Raw genomic sequence first — 15693 nt, forward strand, 5'->3', positions numbered from 1 at the left:
ACCCAGGCACAGCCTTCAGCCATGTAAGGTGGTGTTTTTACTGTTACTCTTTAAAAACAGTCCAAAAATCCGAACTGTGCTCTTTGCCAGGGTCTGGAGAACTGGGCTGGTCAGATGTGCTCTTGTAGATGGAGGAAAGTAAAGCATTAACTGAAGGAAAACCTATAACAAAGCAAACAAAAAGTCACACCATAAAGTATTTATTAAGAAACAATGGGGGCTTTTTTCTTCAGTTATAAGAAACACTTTAAAGCAAGTGCCCTTTCAGAGATTTAAAAGCTGTATCAAATGGTAACATTGGTTTTACATTATTGTACATGACATTAAAAAAAAAAACAACAAGCCACCACATCTCACAAACTTCCTTTTATTACAACTCAGGTTTCTCTGCCTTCAGTTGCAAATTATTTTCTACAGACTTAAATTTAACTTATTCTTTTTTTCTTTTTAACCAAGTAAACAATGTACAAAGAAGAGCTTCACCTGAATTTCGTAGGTCAGAGGAGGTATCCTTGCCAGGGCATGTGCAAGGCAGGCAGCATGCGCTGGTGGGGGCCAGAGCGGGTGAGAGCTGACTTGGTTCACAGCTGGAAGAGATCACGAACACATGGATGGGCTTGTTGTCTGGCCACACGGTAACAGGCTGGGTCTCCCCTCGGGCCAAACACCTCCAGCTCCTGCCCAACCCACAAGCAGCCGAAGGCACCCGAGCCCCTGTGCCCGATGCCAACTCACTCAGCTTCGGAAGGTCGGCGGGACCAAGCTGCAACAACGCGGGCAGGTAGAAACCTCAATTTCCCCAGGAGACCCGAGCGTGCGTTGGGTCCTTCGAAAGCCCGGCAGCACCCGGTGCCGGAGCAGCGGCTTGTCTTGGAACATCCGCGGCAGAGGCGAGCAGCCGCCCCGCACCTCCAGCCTTGCCAAAGCTGGGCTGGAGGGGAAGCTGGGTTTCGTAAGTCAAGCTTTCTGCCCAGGTCCTACACACTGAACGAGCGATCGCAGCCAGGAACAGCAGATCCGGGATAAACTACCTATTCATTTTCCTGTGTCAGTGGTCAAACCATTCCTGCCTGCTGCAGACTGCCTGTGTGTGGCGCGTTTACGAGTAAGCCATTGGATTTGGCACTGCTTCCACACCTATGTGTAATTTAAAAACAGCCATACAAAAAAAAATAGTAGTATCACAGTTATTGCTACATACTGATACAGTATCAGACAATAAGAAACCTTTCATCAGCTCTGGTCTGGTTACTGTAATTGCCCGGTTTTGGTATATGCCCTCTGTTGCGGTGTTTTGGCTGAAGAACAAATGGATGGAAATGAAGAAACTACGGGTTTTGGGTTTGGTTTTTTTTAAGAGACAAAATCCAGCCTTAAATAGCTTGTTGCATCCAGGGTGATATATTACAATTAGCATGGTCTGATAATTCCCAGAACACTGTTGCCTCTTCAACCTGGAGAAGTATTTTTTCCCCAAACACAGCAAAGCAAGACGGAGCCTGCAGCTCCAGTGCGGTGTCCCCCCTCCCCTCACAGCATCGTGCATCCTCCCTGACCCCCGTGGCATCACGGGGAGCTGCAAGCACCTTCATCCTTTGGTTGGATTTTTTTTTTTTTTCCCCCCCTTATTTTTAAATACAGCTATGCCTTCCTCATCCCCTGCCCCACGGGTAAAGAAGAAAAGGGGATGGGTTTCAAATCTTCGCCAGCCCCTCTGCATCCCGGTTGGGGTGGCTTTGTGTGACCCCCACCACCATCTCCCCCCCCGCCCCAACGGAGCAGGGCTGCGGACTCAGAGGAGGCTGGCGGGGGAACAAAGCCCATTTTCCTACAGACACGATCGCAAGCAGGGTTTGGGGCTGACAACTTCGCGCGCATTCACACGGGTTTACTGTTTCATGGCAAGTGAGGTTAAATCAGGCGTGTTCGGAGTCACAGTACGACCTTTCTCTCCAACGGCAGTTTCAGCTCAGATGCTGCTAGCTGCACCAAAAGCTTTGCTGAGCGTCAGGAAGAACAAGCACCTCGTACCTTGTTTTTAGTAAAAAGTTCACAAAGATAAAGTCTGCGCAAACCACCACGGCATCCTGATCTTGAGGCAAAAGCAAATCAAGAGGGGTTTCAAGTGCACTGGAAGGAAGAGCCAAATAATTCACACTCTTCTAATTTCTACATAAATACCAGGGACAAGGAAAATTGGTCTTTGCAAGACTAAGCCTTTCATGGCACTTCACCGCAAGCCGGGGGTGCGTAAGAAGCCATGGGGGCTGGTACCAGCACCCGGCACGCAGGGATTGCACTGTTCAGCTCTCGGTTGCGACTGATTGTCTGTAAAGCAATGGGAAATGTCATTAAGGAGCTGGGAGAAAAGAGGTTTCTTAAGTACTGCGGTCTTGTACAGTGTAACAAAACTCTTTCTACGAATTAATTAGGCAAATACTTCTGACCATGTCATACCTGAAGGGCACTTAATGGCTCCGGCATTTATCTCGCAAGTACAGCGATCTGAAATACATATGCATTTTCAGTGTAATCCTTTGCCACTGTAAATCATGCACTGGAATGAGAGCGTATCTGGCAACGTTAATTCAGAGATATCATCCTACAGTTTCTGGCAATGGACCCCGATGAAAATAAATGGTTTATAAACACTGTCTGACATGCATGAGCCTTTCAAAATTATTTACAAGCGATGTTCTGGGAGCTTCGTTCCGAGGAAGTATTTCTCCTCCGTTCAGTTTAGATACGAAAACCTGCCGTGTGGGGAGGGGGGAGGAAGGCGCCAGCGCTACACAGTCACAGCCGGGTACATCTTCTGTTCGCTGGTGGCGTGCGGGTAGGGAGACTGGATCTGCCTGTAGCCGCTCTGCAAACCATCGAGGAAGGGGGGGACCGGGGTCAGCGGCATCGAGTCGTGTTGCACTGCGTAGCCCACGTACTGGGGGTGCAGGTACTGCCCCTGGTGCGGCACGATCTGGGTAGCCTGCTGGCAGTTCAGCACCGAGAAGTTGGTCGGCATGTTGACGTAGACGTTATTCATGGTCCCTTCTGGCAAACAGCAGTTGGTCTGGGACCTGGTCGGGGGGGCTCTGGCCCCCGAGTTGGCGCTGGAGCTGGAGCTGGCGGCGGTGCTCGACTGGCGGGAGGAGGAACCCCGGGAGGTGCTGGCACTCGGGATCATGGGGATCGTCTCCATCAGGCGGGTGCCCCCAGGGGCTCGGCTCTGCTGGGGCTCCTGCTTGGGCCGCAGGCATCTGCAGCAGCAAGCCGCCACCAGCGACCCCAAGATGATGAAGGCGACAAATACAGAGCCAACGATAAGGAACGGCACGTAGATAGGCACTGCAACAGCAAGGAAAACTTCGTTACTGGGGTCAGGGACAAACCTCAGCAGCTCCGGCAGAAGGCCCCAACCCCAGCCAAGCCCACCTCCCCCCAGCACAGGTCAATGGGGGTGAGCACTAAAAGCTGTGTCTACGGCTGAGCGTATTACACAGGGAAGATGAAAAGGGCTACTAAAACCAATGGCTGGAGTTTCCAAAAGCATCTTTAACATTATTAGCGGAGAGGAAAGCCCACATCCCGCGCCTCGACAGAGGACGGCTCGCTCCCATCGACGGTGGTCAAGTCCACATCAACCACCACTCCAATACACCCTCCTAGAAAAATCAGGCAAGAGAACGCTGGGTTTGAACAGTGCCATAGGGAGATACTCTGGGCAGGATATCTGCACAGGAGCACAGGGCGGTCAAACCCCGGTGCTGCATCACATCCCTCCCCATCACCAGCCCTCTCTGGCTGCTGGCACCCCTCGGGGTAGGGAGAGAGCCAGGCGGTGTCGAGGCAGGGCGCTTCAGTCCTGGGTTTAGGGAGAAACCATGCACCAAAGGTTCCCTACCAGCAGATCTTGCGAGGCTTAAAGAAGGGACATCGGGGCAGGAGGAGTGAGGGTGGGAGCAGAAGGTTATGGGTGATGCTTCATCGGTGAGGTCGGGAGCTCGACAAGGTGGATGGTGAATACCATCCTCCGAAGGACCTGGGCTCTGATTGCTCTGCACTCCCAGGGAAAGAGCTGTTTTCTCTGCCTCAGTAAGAAATCTGCATCGATGCATCTGGGAGTTAAGGAGGGGAGAGTGCCTTCCTCCAGCGCTCGCGAACGCTCCAGGCAACATGCCTTGGGCTTCATCATTTCCACTGAAACCGGGCAGCCCGAAGACCCGGGCAGGGCTGCGGACACCTGCCTGACCAGCACTAACGCAGCCACTGCCAACAACGTGCCCTGGCACAGGGGCTGCCCCTCCTGCAAGTTAACCAGCGCCAGCGTGGAACAACAGCTCCTGAACGTGCTGAACAGTAACTATTAATGAAGAAAATAAATTAAGAAAAATGCCTTGTCCTCAGAACTGCAAAAAGGGGTTTATCTGTCTGCTCAAGTCGGAACCCTCCTTGCACAGCTGATTACACAGAGCAAGTTATAACCAAAAGGCCACATTTCCTCTATTATTTTAGCACTTTTTAAACAAAAGGCTTGCAAAGAACTGTCTCTACTTCTGCGCCTGGCGCCGCAGCAGCTCTTGAGCAGGTGCACGCACTTGCTACAGACTGTAACATGCAAGTTTTCCGAGAGCAAGTCTGTCCTAATTATAACATCACTTCGGGCTACTCCTAGCGCGTTCAGCACATGTGGATGGCAGCGAGGGCGCTGGGAAGCCGCGGAAGCGTTTTTTTTAAACAACAGCAGTGGAAAGACTTGAGTTTATCCTCGAAACTCAACCGTCTGGTAAAAAGCAGTCCTAAGCGGGGAAGGAATGTGCGCTGGAAGAACATACACAATTAGAGCGGGGGCCGGCTAGAAGTGTTACCTTTTTTTTTTTTTTTTTTTTTTTTTTTTGTTTCGCTCGTAGGGGTTGTTTCTATTTATTTTTTTCCCCTCCCTTTTCAACCGGGAGCACGAAACGGGGCGGAGGAGCCGCACAAGCCCGAGACGGTCGGAAAGCGGCGTCGCCTACTTTTAAGAAAGGCAGGGCTGCGCTTTGGAACACCGGGCAGGGAAAAAAAAAAAAAAAAAAAAAAAACCAAACAAAAAAAACCCAAAAAAACCCCCAAGCCGTGGCCGGGCGTGGGTACTTCTCCCCGTGTCGGGGCCGGGCTGGCCCTCGTTCCTTCCTCCCCCGGTGGAAGGGAACCGGCGGGGAGCCCGCCGCAAACCCGCCGAGCCTCGGGGGGGGGGGGGGACCCCCGCGGCCGGGGGCCGTGCCCGCCTCACCTGCCGCGCCGTCGGGGCCGTCCTTGCCGGGCCGTCCCGGCTCTCCGATGCCGCCGACGCCTCCTCCTCCCTGCCGCCGGTCGTTGTGGCAGTCTCCCTGGTCGAGCCGAGCCTCGGCGCTGGAGCAGCAGTAGCGGAGGGCGCAGCTGCCGCAGCAGATGGTGGCGTCGCCGCCGTCGAAACGCTCCGGGCACTGGAAACCGTCCCGCCAGCCGCCCTGCCCGTCCAACCAACCGTGGCAGTACTCCCCGCTGGCCGCCGCTCCCGCCGGCAGCCACCAGCCCAACGCGGCCGCCAGCAGCAGCCAGCACCGCCCGCCCCGCATGCTCGGGTCGGTGGTGGTGGTGGTGGTGGTGGTGGGGGGAGTTCTGTCAGAGCCCCCCCGCGCCGGGGCAGCGCCCGCCGCGCTGCGGGGACTCTCGCCGCGGGTCCTGCCGCCTCCGACGACGACGCATACCCGGGGCCGGCCCCCGCGGGGTGCGGAGCCGCCGACGCCGCTTACTCGGCTCTCCCTCCCCTCCGCCGCGCCGCCGCGGCCCGGCCCGTACCCCGCGCCGCGCCCATGGGCGAAGGGAGGCGGCCGTAGCCCCTCCGGCCGCCCTCCCCGGGGGGGGCGCTGAGCCGCCGCCGCCGCCGCCGCGGTGCGCCCCGTCCGGCGGCGCCGCTGGGCTGTGAGGCGGGGAGCGGAGGGGAGGGGGTGGGCGGGAAAAGCGCCGCGCCCCGCCCTTATAGGCAGCGGCGGCGGCTCAGCGCGCATGCGCCCGCCCCGCCCGACGGGGCGGCCCCGCGCCCCCTGCCGCCACCGGGGGCGGGGGTGTGTGTGTGTGTGTGTGTGTGTCTGTGAGGGGATGGGGGGTGTCTGGGGGGGGGGGGGGGGGTGTCTGGGGGGGGTGTCTGAGGGGAGGGGGGGGTGTTTGGGGGGGTGTCTGTGAGGGGAGGGGGGGTGTCTGGGGGGGGTGTCTGTGAGGGGAGAAGGGGTGTCTGGGGGGGAGGGGGTCTGTGAGGGTGTCTGTGAGGGGAGGGGGTGTCTGTGAGGGGAGGGGGGGGTGTCTGTGAGGGGAGGGTGTGTCGGGGGGGTGTCTGTGAGGGGAGAGGGGGGGTCTGGGGGGAGGGGGTCTGTGAGGGGAGGGGGGTGTCTGTGAGGGGAGGGTGTCTGTGAGGGGAGGGGGGTGTCTGTGAGGGGAGGGGGTGTCTGGGGGGGGGAGGGTGTCTGTGAGGGGAGGGGGGGGTGCAGCGCCGCCGCCGCTTCCCTGAGCCCCGCGGTGCCCGTCGGGCGCTACGACCCAAACTAATTTCCCCACCACGGAAAAGCTAGAAGCCGTCTGACCCCCGCTCCGGGGAGGGGGTCCCGGTGCTCCCCCCTCCCCCGCCTACCCCCCTCACGGGTGGGTGTGAGGCCGCCGCCGGGAGCGCGGGCCGGTGTTTCTGCCTCCGAGGGGCAGCGGGGGCTCCAGAGAAGGGGGCAAGGATGCTCTTCCCGACGAAGAAAGTTGGGATTTTTTTTTTTTTTTTTAATCTCTCCCTAAAAATGTCGCCTCGTGTGCCGCCGACCGAAACTGCTGCTCACCCCCGTGCTAGGTCAATTAAAAAAAAAAATATATATATATATTTCGTTTGATAAAAAGGCAGAAACGGGTTAGCTCTGGTAGCTGGCGCTGGTTTTAAATGCTGCTGCTAAGTCGTTTCGCTGCAAGGAAGGTGACCGCAAAGTTCCGTTTATTTCTCTCAAGCTTTTCTTCTTCAATTAAACGATTGTCTTGCACCAACAACGTGCCAGTCCTTCCCCCTCCATTTTCATCTCCCTCTTTTGTTCTCTTTTCAGCCGCTCTTAGACAGCTGCAGGCTTTCACAGAGGTATTAGGCTGGACCAGCAGCTTCTGGTCAAATTACAGCCCAGGTAATTGCATTTTGCCCCCTCGGCTCCCAGGGAGTTATTTCCCAGCCCCAGCCCTTTCACGGCTCAGCCAGAGCCACGCCACGGCAAGGGCAGGGTGCTGAGGCGGTTCCCACGCATGTCGCAGCTTACCTCAGAGACGATTAGTAACCCGGAGCAGCCAACCTTTGGAAAAACTCGGAGTTATCAAGATGAAAAGTGGGATTGCAGGGTGACGAGTTCTGCGCCGCCCGTATGGACCCAGCTGGACAAACGAGGAGAAACTTGCAGCGATTTGAGCGATGGAGCGCGAGATGCTCCGTCTCAAAACCTGACCAGCAGCAGCTATCCAGAGCTGTCAGCTCCAGCGTGTTGGGTTTGGGGCGAGGAGCGCGCCACGGACAGTCGTGACCGATGACGGATTTCACACCATCGGCCCGCGGCACCCAGAACACCCGTCGCCCAAGACACCCCAGGTCAGTGGCAAGGGGATCGTCTGGAGAAGGAATTAAAACCCTGAGCTCTTGCCAGTGACCTGTCGGGGTGTCTGGCAGCCCCGAGTGACAGCAGGGAAATGCCTACGCTCACAGAGGTCTTCCTACAAGATCATTTTCTTTAAACCTGGGTTGGACTGACGTTTTCATAATAAGAAAAGCAGCTTCTTGGTTCTTTTATACGTGGCGAACAAAATACTTTCCCAGCCCCATCCTTTGAGTCGATGGTTCCACCGATACTCGGTAAGGTGGACCTCTTCCAACAGCGACAACAGACGATGAGCAGATAGTCTACTTCTCACCTACCGTCTAGCCCATATGTATTCCCAGTTAGGAGCCTCGATCGCAACAAAACACCAGCACCAGATCCCCTGCAGAGATTATCTGTAACAGGTACTTAATATATTCAAGCTCAGAATCTGTCTCAACTTGTCTGGGTAAAACCAGAGATAATAGCTCACCTCATGATGCTTTTGTAAAACTTCTTAAAACATTTGGCACTTCACAAAGTGCTTCAGAACGTATTTGGCAATAAACTAATTAGCAAAGATTTTTTTTTTTTTTCTAGCTGTCTTTACAAGATGATCAGGTCATATCTGTATGATTTAAAGTCTAAAGCACACAAAAAATCCCCCAAACCAAAATATGTGAAAATACATGGGCAACAGTCTTTTCTACTCTGCAACTTTTTCACTTTCCTGTGTCAAGCAATCTCATAGCATTAGCTCAATCCATTTCAATGTAAACTAAGCCCATCATGTAAGGCCCCAGATCCTGTAGGACACCAAACTTACCAGGTCCTGTCAAACTGAGCATCTTGCGGCTTTTAGATACAGTTAAAACATCATATATATGTTAGAGGGGGCAAAAACATCTAGAGATATTCAATAATGATCACATAGTCTATTAAACTGCATTATCTGCTTCAACTTTGTTTTATTTTTTTCTAAAAGTCTCTGAATTTTTACTACTACTACTACCAGGTGTTTTCTGAGGCCTTTGGCTCGGTAGAAGTGTTCTTTGCCCTTCTCAAGCCAAATACATGATTGCAGGAAAGCAAATACCACGTTTTATTTCAGTCATTTGAAGAGCTCGCATGCTGTTTTGTGATTCCTGAAAAAATATTCCCACTTAGAGCAGGGAAAATAAGAGTTAAAATTACTTTTGCTAGCTGTCTGAAACTGATATAGTGCATTTTCCATATCATTTTTAAGACTCTGAACTGCAAACTGCCTGTGCAGCAGTGTAGGGGATAAGTACATTTACAGCACATCACAGCTTTTATAGGACCCAGTGTCCAGCCGTCGCACTGGCCGTGCGAGAGCGATCCCCGCACACGTGCATGCCCGGGCACGGAGGTGAGACGCAGCTCCCTGCGCCAGTGCCGGACCGGGATGCTGAGCCGTGCAGGCAAAGCTGCTGCAGGATAATCGCCACCGTATGCTTAAGTGACTGCCTAAGACTGGTATCTTCTTACCTGGTAAATCCATGCAGTCACTGCATTGACAGGTATTCTCCTTATTATACTAAAGGCATTTTTGCTGTTTTACTGCTGCACCCCTCTACAGATGGGAATTTTTCAAAAGTATTTATGTGCTTTCAGAGCACAGTGCTTTGCTTTCCTTTGGTTTGCAGGCCTCATTTGCTAAAGCTCCTTGCAAATGCAACTACTACTTTTTTTTTTCTCCACACTTCAAAAAAAAAGACACCAGAAATAGGAAAGGCACGAAAAGAGGGATAATACAAAAAGATGTCCTTCATCCTTAACAGCTCCCAGTTGAATGGGGGAAAACCACCCTGCCTTGAGTCTGAGCTGCCGAACCGGTCACAGCGAGGTACCGCAAACGTTTGTCATGGCTGGCTGTGCCGGCGTGCGTTGGACGGGAAGGAAAGAAGAGAAAGGACAAATTAGAGGAAACCGCAACAATAATAAGTAAGGAACAACAGTCCCTCTCCCCCCCCTTGGGTGTCCATCTTACAAATTCTCCAAGATAAAGCCAGAGCACAGAGCTGTCACCTTATTCTGTATCTCTGTCTGTTTTGGTTGGAACCTCTTCAGAGCCAGGCAGAGGAAAACCCTGCGACGCAACTCTCCAAGCTGCCGTGAGCTTCTGTGGGCACGTAAGTGGCCCTTGCTGTTAGGGATGTTTTGCTTTCCCTATCGTATTTCCAACCCGTGCTCTCCGCAACCTGCCACGTTCCCTTGATGGTAAAAGGGACACGAAACTGGCAGCAACTCCTATCCCCTTTTCCTTTCAACCCATGGGAGATAAACTTTAGATGGCGGAGGGATGTTTTCTTCTCTTCCCCTTTGGGATACTTGGTTTCATTCTAGTCACTTGGGTACAAGTGAGATTACCTGCTTTTCATTGCCCAGCCCTGGATGCCAAACAGGTTTATGTACCTTTCTCCTTATATTTAGCTACTGTATCTACCATTACATCATTACCGTCAAATAATTTTGCAACCTCACCAGAAACCTTGAGAATCTGGATTCAGGAATTATTTTGTTTGTGTCCACAACGTTGCAAATCAGGAATGTAAATTAAAACTCGTAACCTGAAGTCTTCTCCCTCCCTTCTCCCAGAGAAAAAGCTGGACTTCATCATCACACTACTATCATTTAGATCACTTGGCATGTAAAAGCCAGGCCATGCTTACCACAAGAGCTGGATTTTATTGCAGTTTGTACACTTACATATTGCAGCTTAACACTTCATCATCAGAGATTCCTCTTTCTGGTAATATAAAATAATGGAGTCAATTCCCATCTGAAAGCCACGCCTAGTACGTAGAGGTTTAGTTATTTAAAAAAACTGTTTGTTTGGGTTTTTTAAAACTTATAAACAAATCACCTTGGAGTCAGAAATCCCTGCATCTTCTACATTTATCCTGGCGAAGTCGCTTCTCAGGTAAAACCATATTTCTCACTGATAAAGCAATGCCTTGCTGCCCCCATGTGAGGTTAGTGGGAAGGGTAGTGGTATTAAAACCGTCACTACAGGTTTTGTACAGACAACTGTTGTAATCGAGAGCGCAGTCCTTACTGACAGGTTACACTAATGTAATTTCCCAGATGAGGGTAGTTACCAGAATATATGAGCTTAATTTAGTCGGGTTTCCTTCTCTTCCCGCCCTGGGTATTAGCTACCTTTTACACTAGTGTAGCTATCTATACCTGCAGTAAGTATTATTTAAACACCGTCACTATATTTAAAGGCCCAAACTGCTACTCCGATTGTGGTATTACTTGCATAAGCCGGACTGGTTTTTATTTCTGCTTAGGGAACATATTTAATATCTACATTTTAAAATACACGTGTATTCATAGCAGAAAGGCTTTCTTTTATTGGCTCTCATTTCCTGGAAAATAATTAGAACAAGATGACCCAAGGAGAAAAAAAAAAAAAAAAATCTCACAGAAAGAGTCAAAGGACTGTAAAAAGAACTGTGAATGAGATGATAGCAAGTTCGCACACTTCTCAAGGTCTGGGCTGTGAATCTGCAGCGACTGCACCGGCACCAAGCACAGCAACAGGCAAAGCTCAGCTTCTGCTATCGGCGCTCGCTGTCTCAGCGTACGCAGCAGTGACAGCAGATCATCAGCGCTGGCACCACATTATCACCGCCAGTACAGACACCTCCGGTATCGCACGCCTGGCTCCAAAACGCATCGCTGTCTCAATAACGGGGTTAAGGGATGCAGCCTGAAGGGAGGTGACTGGGTAACACTATCTGTAAGTGCTGGCGGACATTTCCCTCCAAATTCACAAGGGCGAGATTGCAGCAAGTTAAGGAGGAGGCTGTTTCTCAGAAAATATCCCCCGGTTTCAACACTGAGTCCCATCGGACTGGGGCTTCAGGGAGTTTGTTAGCAAAGTCCGACTACTCGGCCGTGATCGATACAACCGTCATGCTCTTCTCCCGGGAGTCTCAGTACATTGATTTTTTTTTTTTTTTTTTTTGGAGCTCCCGTTTACCGAAGACACAGTAGATTGCTGCTACAATATATAAAAACCTGGACACAAAGCCAATGTGCACATCTTCAAATTGAAAGGGGTGCTGTTTCCCAGTTGAATTTTTGTTTCTGCTCTAACCAACCACTCCAGAGACTAGCAAAAAGGAAAGAATTTTAGGTTTCTCCCCCCTCCTCAGACAAAAAGGAAGGAAGAATTACTTCTTGTGGACTACATCCATCTTCCCACAACCTGCCCCTCTAGTGAGACTGGCCAATTTGACAAAGCATCATTATTATAAAGTTATTTCAATTAAAAAAAGAAAAACCCCAAAGTACAGGAATTTTCTACATTCACACTCCAGTTAATGCCACTCAGAGCATAAAGCATGAGCATTTTATCAACTGCAGGAAAACAGAACTAAGGATAATTTCAAAACAGAAATTTACTGTCGCTCATCTCCTAATAGCACAGAGCAAGACAAGGATTTAGGCACCATATAGTGAAAGCAGCATCGCTGTGCAGCTGTAGCCCAGACTGCCGCCTGCACAGTAAGACTAATGAGCTCCAGACAAGAAAAAAGTGCTTCTTCTCTTGGTAGGGTTCAATGGGACTGACTAGAGCTTAATTTGCAGGTTTGGATTTTATATAGGGATTATTAGTGCAGCAACTTGGTGCACAAAATTAACTACTTAGAATATTTTCTAGATCAGGACATTTTTTTATACTGTTTATGAAAGAAGTAAAAAAGACTGCATCAGCTTGCATCATTGCTATTTTACTTGATGTCAGTAGCATAGCTCAAATACGACTTACCTTAAAGATGACGTGACTAGCACTGAGGCTTTGGAATTCACCCCCCCGACCCTCCCCATTCTCAGGGCTCACTTTAAATGATACATCCACCACTCTGCAACCCTGTTTGGTTTTTAATCTTCCTATTTCTGTCGCTGCTGGAACACTATCACCATCCACCTGCCCGAGCCCACGATCTTACCCAAGTACCCCTTTTGCCCCCCGTGTTTCGGAGCAGGTCGGAAGCCTGACAAACCCCATCACCACCACCGCGCAGGCATCACCGTGACAGAGCAATAAATAACAGCTGTACCGGCTAGACATAAAGCGCAGGGAGAGGTGACGAGGGAAGTGACAAATTACTCAGACGAGCATTTCTAGCTAAATATTGTTATTAATAAAGTATAAGTTTAAGCTAATAGGCATTTGCATTAGACCTACATCGTCAGTATGGTGATTCTTGCCCCGCACAGGGTGATCTGGACGAGCTGCCACAGCCTCCCTGCGGTTCCAGCCACTTCTGCACATCTCCGATACAAGTAAGAGGTTGCTATTGGCACCGACAGAGCATTACCATGCTTGAAGCCAACATAAACGTTAAACACCTTCCCTCTTTGCTCTCGGAGCAGAGCTCAGCATCAACTTCACTTTGCTACCGTGGGATCAAGCAGGAGCTTTGCCCTTTGTGGTCTGTACTGCGTAAGCTTAGCGAACAGCCGAAGCAGGTCTTGCCCTCCCTGGGGAGAAGGCTTGCTTCTGGTTTGGCTGCTGGAGGTATGCAAACACCTGCCTGCTCGTTGAAAGCTATTCTTGTAGTTTAAGCATTACACTGCTACCATGGGGGTAAGCAATGGTGATGTTAGCTGCACTGAGTTCCTGCAGGCAGCCACCAGTTCCCTTAGTCAGCAGCCAAAATAAACAGGAAAAGGAAAAAAAAAAAAAGACCATTCCTATTGGAAACTGATATAACATGCACTGCTAAGACTCATTTCCCTGGCATTAAGGCTAGCGTGTTCCTTTTGCTATCACTTTGGTCAGTTCACTTTCTCCAAGCTGACGCTCAATGAGAATGCTCAATGCTCACCATCGCTGCCTTGGGCATTGCTGCCAAGGATAAAGGAGACAACTCGAAACAACAAAGGTGGCACATTGGTAAGGTACTGGTTTGCTCACCATTGCTCCTCCTCCCATCTCCAGCAGAGATGGAGAGATGTCCCCACACTAATTAGGACCTGGGCAGTGCTGGCCTCACTGCTCACTGCCATCACATCCATTTAGCATTTGGGCCCACCCAGCACAAGCCTTTTTTGAAAGGTGGACCTTTTTTTGGTAAGGACTCCTTTATCACATGTACCTTACCTTATCCCAGGATAGAACAGCAAAAGTGTTGATGTTCAAAGGTTCGATGCCTTTATGTGTATGTTGATTAGAGGGTTTTGGTGTTTTTTTCAGTTTAGAGTAGCTTCTGCTTAGGTACTTAACTATGGAGTTAATAGACTAGCTTTAGCTACCCAACTGTACATAATCTGTGCCTATTTTTTTCCCCAAGGTTTCACCCAACTGAAAGTCTTCTCAGTCTACTGTCACAATCTCCCCCCCATGAGAACTTACCCCCTTCTTCTCTTATTAAGAGTACATGGTGTTTTTCAGAATTTCAAGTTTCATATAATAAATAGTTTGATTTTGAATACTTGATTTGAAATATTTGTCAAGTCTGCATTTCTTTCCCTTTTTACTACACCATAGTGTCTGATCAAAACCTCATCATCCTAGCTTGCTTTTGTGGCTGGGATCATCACCTCTGCAGCATACCCTGTTACCACAACATGTCACATTAAAGACACAGAGCCAGCAAGGGATTTCTTGCCCAGGAGATAAACACCAGCCTTTAATCAGAACTGGATTTTGGAAGCAAGTACATGTTCTAGAAAGCCGCTGTCCTGCTGCTGCCCAAGCACATGCCGTAGAGTGACACCTGCATCGAAGAGAAATGAAGGAGGGGAATCCATCAGTTTGTGAAACGTTAGTTGAACAAAAAAGTAGAATATCTTTTGCCTGTTCAGCTATTGACCTGTTTAGGACAGGAGTACGTATTCCAAGTTTTCCATGCAAGTGTTCCACAGAATTTACCCGATTCCTTGGTAGGGACAGATCTATACTCAAACAAAAGTAAAATCAACCCAGAAGCTTTTCTAGTTTATAGAAGCTTCTAAACTTAATCATAACCTGTTTGTAATAAGCTAGAATTGCCTTACTTCTAGAAGGTGAGAAAACAGAAAGTAAACCATTCTTTGGAAAAGTTATCAAAGCTGACGTAACACGTAGCCTACTCACCTCCTCACGCTGGCACTTCAACTGCAGCAATGGGCTATAAAGATTAAATGCCGAAGGCTCCGTAAAAAAGCATTAAGTCATAAACCTCATAACAGGAATCAAACCGGTCAGAAGGATCATTCAAATATTGAAGTTTAACAAAATCCTAGTACCTTAAAAAAGTGTAAGAAAACGTGAGTGACCTGGAAACAAAAGGTGACATGCTGCATGACAGCTACACCTGTGAGGGCTTTCCAGCAGCAGTATGTACCTGGCAGCCTCCTGCCACCTGGTGAGAGCAGCATTCTCCAACAGAGCTATTGGGCTCCTGACAGTACTCCCTTAATTTTATATTTTTTTTAATTCCTTTGCTTATGGAGTTAATTTATAATCCCCCCCCCCCGCCCCAAGTAAAAAAAAAAGTCACCCATGATGAAAATGAAACTGCTACTATCATCTATTTCTACCTACTAAACACAACATTCAACCAATACAAAAAATTATATTACAAACTCAGTTGATTTGGGACTACAAAAATACCAGCATATAAATATTCAACATTGAGTTCAGAAGCAATGATCCCAAACTGAATTAAAACGAGTTGCCCCGTTCACAGGAGGAAGCCTTGTACTCTACATCCCCTCATCCCTCCCCACCCACCATCTCCATCCTCCTTTTAAGCAACCTACCTGTCTGGGCAGGTGGAGACCAAATTTTAGAACTGGGCTGAAGCTCCGTGGGCACTGTCACGGCAGGTGACCGCTGCCTTCCAGAGCTGCTGCAGGCACCAACTCAGTGTCACTCCCCTCCCCAAGTCCAACTGCTGATTTTCATAAGAAGTTGTACAAATCTACTAGCATGATACTTTAACCATCCATCAGCATCTGGAGATACTAGCTGCAGCGTTGAAAGGTACTTAATGAGAGGGAAAAGGGAAACAGCCTGACAGCACAATACCAGCAGTTAGTTCAAAAACTGCATTAATTTATTGCTGGC

General features: G+C 49.9%; 1 protein-coding gene across 3 annotated transcripts; it reads right to left on the minus strand.

Annotated features, from left to right (window-relative positions):
* Positions 1 to 226: 226 nt before the first annotated feature.
* SHISA2 (shisa family member 2) lies at positions 227 to 5602 on the minus strand. 3 transcript variants are annotated; one of them, XR_007508827.1, is made up of 3 exons: positions 5267 to 5602; positions 2458 to 3342; positions 227 to 1137 (listed from the first exon to the last, which is right to left on the minus strand). XR_007508827.1 is itself a non-coding variant. In XM_049823042.1 (2 exons), the coding sequence occupies exons 1-2, from the start codon at positions 5589 to 5591 to the stop codon at positions 2789 to 2791; spliced, it is 879 nt and encodes a 292-aa protein (XP_049678999.1). In that variant the 5' UTR covers positions 5592 to 5602; the 3' UTR covers positions 1580 to 2788. The 3 variants fall into 3 exon arrangements, 1 of the variants encoding a protein (XP_049678999.1); XR_007508828.1 differs by lacking the exon at positions 227 to 1137 and adding an exon at positions 1579 to 2328; XM_049823042.1 differs by lacking the exon at positions 227 to 1137 and having other exon boundaries at positions 1580 to 3342.
* Between the last annotated feature and the right edge of the window lie 10091 nt (positions 5603 to 15693).

This window comes from Accipiter gentilis, chromosome 19, assembly GCF_929443795.1.
Source record: "Accipiter gentilis chromosome 19, bAccGen1.1, whole genome shotgun sequence".
Classification (NCBI taxonomy): Eukaryota; Metazoa; Chordata; class Aves; order Accipitriformes; family Accipitridae; genus Astur; species Astur gentilis.

Bases quoted from the DNA above. Each gene is read 5' to 3' on its own strand.
- SHISA2 (XM_049823042.1), bottom strand. From the start codon at position 5,591: ATGCGGGGCGGGCGGTGCTGGCTGCTGCTGGCGGCCGCGTTGGGCTGG. The intron at 3,343-5,266 runs GTGAGGCGGGCA...TTGCTGTTGCAG, and splicing joins CGGCCCCGACGGCGCGGCAG to TGCCTATCTACGTGCCGTTC.